This window comes from Megalobrama amblycephala, linkage group LG1, assembly GCF_018812025.1.
Source record: "Megalobrama amblycephala isolate DHTTF-2021 linkage group LG1, ASM1881202v1, whole genome shotgun sequence".
Taxonomy (NCBI): domain Eukaryota; kingdom Metazoa; phylum Chordata; class Actinopteri; order Cypriniformes; family Xenocyprididae; genus Megalobrama; species Megalobrama amblycephala.
The window spans coordinates 36,777,578-36,789,722 of record NC_063044.1 but is presented as its reverse complement, the minus strand read 5'-3'; the positions used below and the strand labels follow the sequence as shown (position 1 = coordinate 36,789,722).

The 12,145-nt window shown below is 41.9% G+C and overlaps 1 protein-coding gene across 1 annotated transcript in view; it reads right to left on the bottom strand.

The window, feature by feature from the left end:
* LOC125245497 (zinc finger protein 585A-like) overlaps positions 1-11,626 on the bottom strand; it is a 332,027-nt gene extending 320,401 nt beyond the window's left edge. Inside the window, exons 1-2 of the mRNA XM_048156089.1 lie at positions 11,546-11,626; positions 10,840-10,999 (exon numbers count right to left, since the gene is read on the bottom strand). Coding sequence (XP_048012046.1) covers positions 10,840-10,999 — 160 coding nt within the window. The 5' untranslated portion in view covers positions 11,546-11,626. The remainder of the gene's footprint in view (positions 1-10,839; positions 11,000-11,545) is intronic.
* Between the last annotated feature and the right edge of the window lie 519 nt (positions 11,627-12,145).

Genomic DNA, 12,145 nt, shown 5'->3' with positions numbered 1-12,145 from the left:
GTAATTTAACTCTCTGAGGTCTGAAAACGCGCTGGCGCGTTTTGCAGGTTTTTTTTCACATTGCAGCAAAACAGACTTAAAATACTCCGTCATTTTTTGTCATAGAGACATAAGTAATATATCAATTGAAACTATAGAATATCTTCTTTTATTTGTATACACTCAGAGTAAAAACAAAATGTTGTGCTTTTCGTAAAATAAAGAAAACAAACATGATGCGTGATCTCTCGTCTCCCTCTGAACGAAGTCCAATCTGATAGTTCTCAGAAAATGAACTGTAACTTATTGAATACTAATCACAAAAAAAAAAATCAGACTTATGTCACAAAACGTTGAAATGTCAGGTTTTAAATCGTGCAAGTCAAATTGAAAACAAACATTCTGTGTTTATGTAATCTGTATGAAAAGAGAGCCATGTCAGAAGTCCGTGATTCAGCTCATTACCCACTAATTCAGCTACGCCCACAGAACGAGCGTTATTCAGAGGCAAATTCAGAGGCAACACATGCATACATCGTCTCAATCGTGTATTTATTGTCTTGAAAAGTGTTTATCTGGATGTAAAAGTCATGGTTAGCGAGCTCTAGAAGACATGCAGTTAGTTCCTGTTTTCTTTTCTTCTATAGATGAATTTTAGATGAGTTTTTGTTTCTTTAGCGCCCTCCGGCTGCAGTATGAATTGAAAACACCATTCATGGAATAGCCTCTTCTTCTTTAGATGAATTTGTGGACTAAAAATGCACAAAGAGCGCCCTCTGTCTGCAAGTATGAATTGAAAACACCAGCGCTCATAGTGATGACAATGAATATTAAATAAATATAACTCCTCTGTATAGAAAATTGACATAAACATATGAGCAAGCAAGCAAGGACAAGGACAATAGCGAAAAATGGCAGATGGAGCAATAATAACTGACATGATCCATGATGATATTTTTAGTGATATTTGTGAATTGTCTTTCTAAATGTTTTGTTAGCATGTTGCTAATGTACTGTTAAATGTGGTTAAAGTTACCATTTCTTACTGTATTCACGGAGACAAGACTGTCGTTATTTTCATTTTTAAACACTTGCAGCCTATATAATGCATAAACACAACTTCATTCTTTATAAATCTCTCCAACAGTGTGTAATGTTAGCTTTAGCCACTGAGCACAGCCTCAAAATCATTCAGAATCAAATGTAAACATCCAAATAAATACTATACTTACGCGATTAGACATGCTGCATGATGAACATTTGGTAAAGATCCACTTTGAGGGTTATATTAGCTGTGTGAACTTTGTTTATGCTGTTTAAGGCAAGTGTGAGCAATTAAAGGGGCCGCAGCATGAATAGGTGCATAGTTAATGATGCCCCAAAATAGGCAGTTAAAAAATTAATTTAAAAAAATCTATGGGGTATTTTGAACTGAAACTTCACAGACACATTCAGGGGACACCTTAGACTTATATTACATCTTGTAAAAAAACATTCAATGGCACCTTTAAAAATTAACATTATGTATCATTTCATAGTTTAACTGTTTCTCTAAATGAGCAGAAGAATTTAATGTTTTAAATTACTTTTTGGAAAACAAAATGTTTTAATGTGACATCATCATTTAGTGTAACAGATTCTTTTTCAATTAATTATTTTTTGTGCTATATTATCCACTTTTTGTATTTCACCCATAAACTAAGCACATTAAGAATTAAATTGGTCTATCGTAAAGCAACTGATGCTAATTCAGAACTTCATTCTGTTTCTCCATTAAAATGTTGACAGGTATCCAGAAAAGTAGTAAAGAACTGTAAGAAAACAGTTGAAAGCACAAAAACAAAAATAATTGTTCATGTTAGAGGTCCACGAATCCCCTCAGTCTGTTGACAGCAATGAAATGAGCTTTAAGTGTCAATTTACAGCAGATCTGAAGACATCAGCATAATAAATTAGGTGAAAACAGGAACTATTGACATGAAATAAAGAGTGTTTTCAGCAGTTTCTCTGTTAATATTGATGATCCTCAGACTATCAACACTCATTCAACAAGACATTCAGATCATTAGCAGATCATCTCACTTTATTCTGAGTGTTTGATGATAGAAATACATTATTGAAGTCCTATAAACTGCTCTACTGAAAGACAATACTGTTATTTTTCACAACAAGACATGGATAAAACACCAATAATACAAAAACAAACACTCATCTTCATCAACTACTGCTGCTAAATACCATATCAATATAATATATATGAACTGAAAGTTTGATTTTCTAATAAAGTACATTGATTGCAGTAGTGAAATTAAATCAGAAGAGACAATGATCACAAAACCTTTCGAAATAAAGAGCAGCACAAAGTAGGGTTATCATCATAATACAGAATCATCTCATATTTAAGATATCAAAACAGTGATCTGTATTAAATCCAGTATAATCACCAGTATAGGCTACATGTAGATTAGAGAGGATGAATTAAAGTGTGAACTAAATGTAAATAAGGTGTGTATGTGTGCGCACTTTCACATGGGCCTCACAGGAGGCGGTTTTAACAATAAAAATACTTATTTTATTGGATATGAGCAATTTGTTGTTTGTGTTGTGGATATTTAATAAAAAAGCTTGCTTCGCTTCGTATATTCAGTTTAACAGCTCTGCAACTGAACTGCTCATATGTTCTGATGCTTAAATCGAATATGAATTGGTAAAACGCCTTTGCAAAACATTTGGACTGCTCTCGAATTTATAATGGTCTGAATATCTCTCTCAGAACTTGACGTGTGATTCCACACTGACTGAATATGCACATGAATCACGGTCACACGCTCAGAGCAATATTGTTTTAGCTACAAACCCGATTCCAAAAAAGTTGGGACAGTGTACAAATTGTGAATAAAAAAGGAATGCAGTAATTTACAAATCTCATAAACTTATATTTTATTCACAATAGAATATAGATAACATATCAAATGTTGAAAGTGAGACATTTTGAAATGACATGCCAAATATTGGCTCATTTTGGATTTCTTTAAAGCTACACATTCCAAAAAATTTGGGACAGGTAGCAGTAAGAGGCCGGAAAAGTTAAATGTACATATAAGGAACATCTGGAGGACCAATTTGCAACTTATTAGGTCAATTGGCAACATGATTGGGTATAAAAAGAGCCTCTCAGAGTGGCAGTGACTCTCAGAAGTCAAAATGGGCAGAGGATCACCAATCAGAGAAACATTGCAAAGAGTTTGAAGTTATAATCATCTACAGTGCATAATATCATCCAAAGATTCAGAGAATCTGGAACAATCTCTGTGCGTAAGGGTCAAGGCCGGAAAACCATACTGGATGCCTGTGATCTTCGGGCCCTTAGACGGCACTGCATCACATACAGGAATGCTACTGTAATGGAAATCACAACATGGGCTCCGGAATATTTCCAGAAAACACTGTCAGTGAACACAATCCACCGTGCCATTCACCGTTGCTGGCTAAAACTCTATAGGTCAAAAAAGAAGCCATATCTACACATGATCCAGGAGCACAGGAGTTTTCTTTGGGCCAAGGCTCATTTAAAATGGACTGTGGCAAAGTGGAAAACTGTTCTGTGGTCAGACGAATCAAAATTTGAAGTTCTTTTTGGAAAACTGGGCCGCCATGTCATCCGGACTAAAGAGGACAAGGACAACCCAAGTTGTTATCAGCACTCAGTTCAGAAGCCTGCATCTCTGATGGTATGGGGTTGCATGAGTGTGTGTGGCATGGGCAGCTTACACATCTGGAAAGGCACCATCAATGCTGAAAGGTATATCCAAGTTCTAGAACAACATATGCTCCCATCCAGACGTTGTCTCTTTCAGGGAAGACCTTGCATTTTCCAACATGACAATGCCAGACCACATACTGCATCAATTACAACATCATGGCTGCGTAGAAGAAGGATCCGGGTACTGAAATGGCCAGCCTGCAGGCCAGATCTTTCACCCATAGAAAACATTTGGTGCGTCATAAAGAGGAAGATGCGACAAAGAAGACCTAAGACAGTTGAGCAACTAGAAGCCTGTATTAGACAAGAATGGGACAACATTCCTATTCTTAAACTTGAGCAACTTGTCTCCTCAGTCCCCAGATGTTTGCAGACTGTTATAAAAAGAAGAGGGGATGCCACATAGTGGTAAACATGGCCTTGTCCCAACTTTTTTGAGATGTGTTGATGCCATGAAATTTAAAATCAACCTATTTTTCCCCTTAAAATTATACATTTTCTCAGTTTAAACATTTGATATGTCATCTATGTTGTATTCTGAATAAAATGTTGAAATTTGAAACTTCCACATCATTGTATTCTGTTTTTATTCACAATTTGTTCAGTGTCCCAGCTTTTTTGGAATTGGGTTTGTATGTTTTATAGTTTTAAAATATTTCGAAGGACAAACAAATGATCTTTATTGGCTTTATTTCAAGTCAGCTGTCACTTTACTTAGCGCAAGCCCCTATGCGCTCACACACTTGGCACAGCCCTTGTCATTAATTAATATGAATTAATATGATTAGCCTTTTGCTTGACTACGTTATCAAACAGCTAATAATGTGATGCTAGTGTTACACATACCGTTCCTGTTCTTCAACTCAGACAGAGTCAGACAGCTGCCTTCTAACAATCAGTATCCTTACAAACACTCACCCTTATGAAACTAAACCATGTTTTTTGTAGTAACCATGATTTTTATAGTAAAACTATGGTTTTACTACAGTAACCATAGTTTAACTATAGTTCCCTTTCAAGGGAACTCGCGCTGCGTAAATGAAGCACGTATGCAATCTGTCCAATCAGGAGATGGAACGTCATAGGCGGGTGACGTCACTGACCAGGAACCATAAAGCCAGCCCGAAAACACTGTCATTCAGCTTCTGTGTCTTCAGCAAGCGCTCCGTGTGATCTGTGTGTCTTATTTACCGTTGTCTGTCTACTTTGAAAAGTATTACCATGGCGAGCGAGCAGCTATACAGGAAGTGCGTGCACCCTTGTCCGTGTTTTATCCCGGACGAGGACTCGCGTGAAATGTGTGTTGTTTGTATGGGAGTGCAGCGTGCCCAGGCAGCTCTCGAGGGGGCTGCTTGTGTGCATTGTGATCAGCTGCCGCTGAGAACGCTGCGCTCCCGCCGAGCTCTCTTTGAGGAGAGTGGCTCGGTTCGTGTTCCCCAGGGCTCGAGTCCCGCTTCTGCCGAGGCAGGGTGGCGCCTTATGTCTTGGGGTTCGCAGATGGATCTATCAGAGGGGTTAGAGACGGGCCATGCCTTATCTCTGCCTTCACCTGGTGCATCCGGCAGTGTATCCAGGCCGGAAGCACGCTTTGCGGTTTCTTCCGCTCCGGGGGATACGGTCACGTTAATGGCGTCTAGTTCTGAGGAGCTGGATATTGTTAGCGTGGCCACGGGAGAGTCTGAGGATTCGCCACTTCAGTCTCCCGCGAGCGAGGAGCTCATGGAGGTGCTTTCTCGTGCTGTGGCCAAGTTGAGCATCGATTGGCCGGCCGAAAAGCAAGAGCAGACGGTGAGAAGCAAGCTTGACGAACGCTTCTTGCCATCCAGGTCTGCTCAGCCTCCACGTCGGGCGCTACCATTTTTTCCCGACCTCCACACTGAGGTGTCGAGGTCGTGGAAGAAGCCGGTATCTACCCGTGTCTACACACCTCAGACCTCCATTTACAGCAACGTGGCTGGAATGAGGAGACACGGGTATGGGGCGATGCCAAGAGCGGAAGAGACGCTTGCGGGCCATCTCTCTCCGCACGCGGCCAAATCCCTTCTGCTGCCGGGTGAGAGCAGCAGAAGCCTAGTACAAGCTCCTCGCAATACAGACAACACCAGAAGCAGAGTGTTGCTACCCATGCTCCCCCTCCGAGGAGTTGGGAGGCGGGGCAGCACTCGCAGGCGAAGTCCTCGAAGGGCAAGACGGATCTGAGGGCCGTCATTGCTGCTAAGAGGGCTTCGTCTAAGAGATCCTGACGCCAGAGGGGCGGTCAGGATCCTGAGGGTGGTCCCCTCCGGAGACAAACAGTGTTCACCTCATCATACGGTGCCTGTGTGTCTTCGGTGTCCTCAGAAGGGCGCTCTGCCAACCCCGCCGCAATGCCGGGGCGCAGTAGTTCCCTGCCTGTCACCCAAGGGTGGCGCGCTTCCTCTGCAGTCACGCCAGTTGTTCCCTGCCGGTCCGCCGCTGGTACCCCACCAGAGACCAGTTAGTAGATTTTTTGTCAGAGTGGAAAAATCTGTCAAAAGTATCTCAGTGGGTCCTGCGAACTATAGAAAAGGGGTACGCGATTCAGATCCGAGGATTGGTTTGTGACGATAGATCTGAAAGACGCGTATTTCCATGTGTCGATCCTTCCATATCACAGAGAATTCCTGAGGTTTGCTTTCGGGGGCGAAGCATACCAATATCGGGTTCTCCCCTTCGGCCTAGCATTGTCACCCCGAACTTTTACCAAATGTGTAGATGCGGCGCAGAGGCCCTTGCGTATGCAGGGCATCCACATTCTCAACTACATAGACGATTCGTTGATTCTCGCTCAATCAGAACAGATGGCGGTTCAACATCGAGGTGTTGTTCTCGCTCATATGGAAAAGTTGGGGTTGAGACTAAACGCAAAGAAAAGTGTGCTTTCTCCTGCACAGAGAACCACTTATCTGGGCGTGGTATGGGATTCGGTGATTATGAAAGTCCGTTTATCTCCGGCTCGAATATCATCAATCCTCAATACTGTCTCGGACATAAGGCAAGCCCAGTCACTCACTGTAAAACAGTTTCAGAGACTGTTAGGTCTGATAGCAGCAGCGTCCAACGTTATACCTTGCGGCCTGCTGTACATGAGACCACTGCAGTGGTGGCTCAAAACCAAGGGGTTCTCACCGAGGGGGAATCCGTTTCGTATGATCAGAGTCATGCGGCGATGCTTACGTGCTCTAGACATATGGAAGCAACCTTGGTTTCTATCCCAGGGACCTGTGCTGGGGGCTCTCAGTCGCTGCGTCACGCTAACGACAGATGCATCCTAGGGCTGGGAGATATATCGCATGAGATTGTCACGCGCATTTCGTCAGTAAAGCCGATTCCCTGATTACCGCTAAATCGCCATCACCTGCTTTCAAATGGAGCGGCATTTAATAAACAGAGCCGTAGTTCACTGAAAAGCCACGCAATATCGCGTTCATTATCGAAGGCGATTCATCTGCGATATGAACGCGATATTGCGTGGCTTTTCAGTGAACTACGGCTCTGTTTAGTAAATGCCGCTCCATTTGAAAGCAGGTGATGGCGATTTAGCGGCAATCAGGGAACCGGCTTTACTGACGAAATGCGCGTGACAATCGCATGTGATATATCGCCCAGCCCTAATGCATCCCTCACGGGTTGGGGGTGATCATGAGTGGTCGCTCGACACGGGGTCTGTGGCAGGACCATCATCTCACTTGGCACATAAATTGTCTAGAAATGATGGCGGTATTTCTAGCTTTGAGATACTTCCTCCCAGACCTCAGAGACAAACATGTGTTAGTCCAGACAGACAACACATCAGTAGACTCGTATATAAATCACCAGGGGGGTCTGAGATTACGCCCGCTTTACAAGCTGGCGAATCAGATTCTTCTGTGGTCCCAAGGGAAACTGCTATCCCTCAGAGCCGTTTACATCCCGGGGTACCTGAATGTGGGAGCAGACATCCTGTCGAGGCAGGGGCCGAGGCCCGGGGAATGGAGACTTCATCCAGATGTGGTGAAGCTCCTTTGGGAGAACTACGGCGAAGCCCAAGTGGATCTGTTTGCGTCTCGAGGGACGACTCACTGTCCCTCGAGACGCAAACAGATCCACTTGGGCTTCGCCGTAGTTCACTGTGGTTCTCCATGACAAACCCAGCACCTCTTGGGCTGGATGCTATGGTACAGCCGTGGCCGAGGCTACCGGTTTCTACGTGGTTTCTCTCCTCGACGGGTCTCCGATGGAGATTCTGGTCAGGAAGGACCTTCTCTCACAGGCGGGCGGTCTAATACTGCATCCCCGCCCGGAGTTATGGAAGTTGTGGGCGTGGCCTCTGAGGGGGCATGTCTCATAGATTCCTGTCTCTCAACTGAGGTTGTTGAGACCATACTCCAGTCCAGAGCTCCGTCCACGAGGAAACTATACGCTCTGAAGTGGAGATTGTTCACTTCATGGTGTGAAAATCATCAGTGGGATCCAGTTAACTGCCCGGTTAGCGTGGTGCTGGACTTCCTACAGGAAAGATTTTCTGCAGGGTTATCCCCCTCCACACTAAAGGTGTACATGGCGGCCTTAGCTGCTTACCACGCTCCTTTCAGTGGAGTCTCTTTGGGGAGACACCCACACATAACCCGTTTCCTTCGTGGCACTATGAGGATGAGACCTGCAGTACGCACGAGAGTTCCGGCATGGGATTTGGCCATTGTATTACAGGGCCTGTCTATGGCCCCCTTCGAGCCCATCGAAGAGGTGGCAGAAAAGTTTTGAACACTAAAGACAGTGTTTCTTATCATCGACTCGTCTCTCAAGAGAATTGGGGACATTCAAGTCCTGTCAGTTGCTCCACCGTGCATGGAATTTGCGGCTGGTAATGTGAAGTCATTTCTACATCCCAGACCGGGATACATCCCTAAGGTTCTCACTAATACTGCGAGACCTATAGTGTTGCAGGCCTTCTGTCCTCCTCCGTTTACGTCATCGGACCAGGAAAAGCTGAATCTGCTTTGTCCAGTATGGGCATTGGATGCTTATGTTCACAGAGTTGCCATGTGGAGAAAGAACGAACAGCTGTTCGTATGTTTTGGTGCACCAAGAAAAGGTCTACCGGCATCTAAGCAGAGAATGAGCAAGTGGGTGGTCGAAGCTATCTCACTTGCTTATGAGGCGGTCGGACAGCCTTCACCATTGGCTGTCCGGGCGCACTCTACTAGGAGTATGGCTGCCTCCAAGGCTTTTATCTTGGGAGTCTCCCTTTCGGACATTTGTGATGCGGCAGGCTGGTCGTCACCGCACACATTTGTCAGGTTCTACGAGCTAGACCTCGGCTCCGCTCCAGGGGCACAAGTGTTACTGTGAATGTGCGCCTACTATGGCGATGTTGGTATGGCGTTCCCATAGCGATTTACGCAGCGCGAGTTCCCTTGAAAGGGAACGTCTCGGTTATATATATAACCTTAGTTCCCTGAATATTAGTTCCCTATTCAGGGAACTAAGATTATATACATAACCGAGACGTTTTTATAGTAAAACCATAGTAACTACAAAATAACCATTGTTTTACTATGGTTTTTGAAGTAAAACCAGAGTAACTACATAATGAAAGTACTAGGTTACTAATGTAACCTCGGTTCCCTTAGATATGGAATTCCCTGCATCATTTGTCTTTCTAAAACAAGACGCTACAGGGAGAAACTTCTTTTTCTCTAATTACTGAAGCCTTTTTCAATCACGCAGTGAAACTGCATGGCCATCAGGGCCTGATTTTAATATCTGAGGTCGAGGATGGGTTTGAGAGGTCTCCTGGGAGGATGAAAAATGTGAGGGCGTGAGGGACAGAGTCGCATTCTGAAAAGAATGCTGTCCGCGAGCACAAGGAGGCTACACTCATGCTCTTGCAATAAGAGCACGTCATTTCAGTGAGCGTGGCTTCTGTGTGGGACTTGCCCAGACATCGCATGCACTCACTGTGCCCGTCATCCATGTGCAAAGGGACGTTGATACAACGGCGTGAGAGATCTGCTCATTAGAGATTATGCTCTTTTATTTTCCAACTGCAGCTGCAGAAGGAAAAGGCATGTAGACCAGAGCTGCTTGAGAGCGGCGAACTGATCCAGTTCTTCTGATTGGTCCACTGTTTTGGAACTGACATTGATGAGTGCTGCTGCATGTAAAAGTTGAAATTCTTTTAACTTGACACACCGTCTTAAAAACGCGGCACTCATGTAGGGCTGGACGATTAATCGAAAAGTAATCAAAACCAAAATTCTGAACCTCTAACCAATGTAATTTTCCCATGTCGGTTATTTCATTTTTTTAATCCTGTTAATACTTTCCACAGAGAGGAATGCAGAAACTTGTTGTCAGCGCTATCATGTGATTTATCACTAAAGTCAGGGCCGGTTCTAGACATTTGGAGGAAGCTTGGACATAGTGGTGTATTAGAGGTAAAAAATGATATAAATACTGTTCGGTTTCGCTCACAAACCGATCGTTTCGTGTCTTAGGACATCAGTGTGTCATCACGAGCCGCAGGGTTTAATTTGGATTTGTCTAAGCAAGTTTTATTTACTGTTACAGTAGAAGTTCCCATCCACTGCTATTATTTGACTGACAGACTGCAGCGGTTGCAGTTAAAAATCATAATTTGCGTTCGACTGAAGAAACAAATTCACATCTATCCCTTTAACGTCATGTGGGAGTTTTTGCCGCACTTTGCTACAGGACACATAATACACACACGGCAGTGGTCAACCAGAGAGCAAGCTTCAAGCAAGAAGCCACAAATCAAATTCCTCTTATTGTATTCGTCTGAAAGAAGAATATCATATACACCTAAGAAGGCTTGAGGGTGAGTTAATCATGGGATAATTTTCATTTTTGGGTGAACTTTTACTTTAATGTTCAATTACTGCTATGTTAAAGTATGTTAAAATGATAGTACAGAACTTTTGAGCATGAACAGAAAAACTTCTTTACTTTTCCATTGTTCTCTATTCAGAAGAAGATATTGAGTTTAATTTGCACAAAATATTCTCTATTTCTGTAGAGCTGGACATTTTAATAATGATCAAATGACTGAGTTCAGCTTAGAGAAAAAAACCAACCTGTTTGTTCCTCAGTATCTTCATGTTTCACACTGATTCTTTCTTCAATCTTTATGTCTTCAAGCTCCTCTTTATTAAACTCAATCTTCATGTCTTCAGTCTCAACTTTAATAAACTCCATCTTTATGTCTTCACTCTCTTCCTCTTTAATGAACGCCATCTTTAAGAAGAGAATTAACAGAGTTAATGGTTTAAACAAAAACACTGAAAGCTAACACTATAATAAACAACACTTTATATGTAGGCATTTATGATCTACACTTGGTATTTTAATGAATTATAGATAATATTTAAAAGATTACTCTTTGAAGAAAACATGATTAGTTTGATAGAGTTTGTTGTTCTCGTTTATGTTCACTGTTTGAGCAGCACGTGTCGTGATTCACTGAATCATTTCTCAAAGTGTTTGATTCAATTGACTCGGAGTTGAAAAGTTCAGTTTCTCCATCATTACTCGCTAGAGACTGAACTCGTGTAGTGTTCAGGATAAACTGATTTATGATATATATAGAGAGAAATAAGACGCAGGTTTACTGTTTCTCATCAGTGGATGAGTTTTACTCACACAAATATCCTTCATTACAGTTAGATAAATAGATACATTAAATAGTAAATTAACTAATTTCACATCGCTTGTTAAAAAACAAATATATAATTCATTGAACTGTTTCTATAGATTTAGACAGATTAAATTCTTAAAACAAACCTTTCTTCATCAGAATCACAGCAGATGTAGGAGTTCGGCGCAGTCTTATGACGTCATTTCGTCACTACAAAATAAAAGTCCTGTTCCCACAGCATTGTCTAAAATCACAAAAGTGCATAGAAATCTAACTGTTTTACCAGATAATCTTTGTATTAAAATAAAAAGGTACAAATAAGATACAAACAAACATGTTAAAAAGGTTGTACAAGTTCATTCATGTGTCCATCTAAATTGAAACACAATTTTCTTTTTGAATTGTACATTAAGTATACATATAGAAAAAATCCAATAAAATAGGGGGCATACGGACATCACAAAAGAGTATAATAATTAAATCAACACAGTATTACATTTCGTGAATGTAAATTAAATTATAAATTTAAAGGTTCTTTACAAAAGATTCAAGGATGTTAAACATTTCCGACACCTTTGATTTTAAATGTTTTGACATTTTCTTAAATTAAGTAAAAACTAAAATTGGGTTTACAGTGGATAATTCTGGCTTTGTAAAGATGAAATTTACCCAGAAGACAAAGTAGTAAAACAGTGCAATCAAGTATAACATCCTTAGAATCAAAATCAGATAAAATGATAGATTCA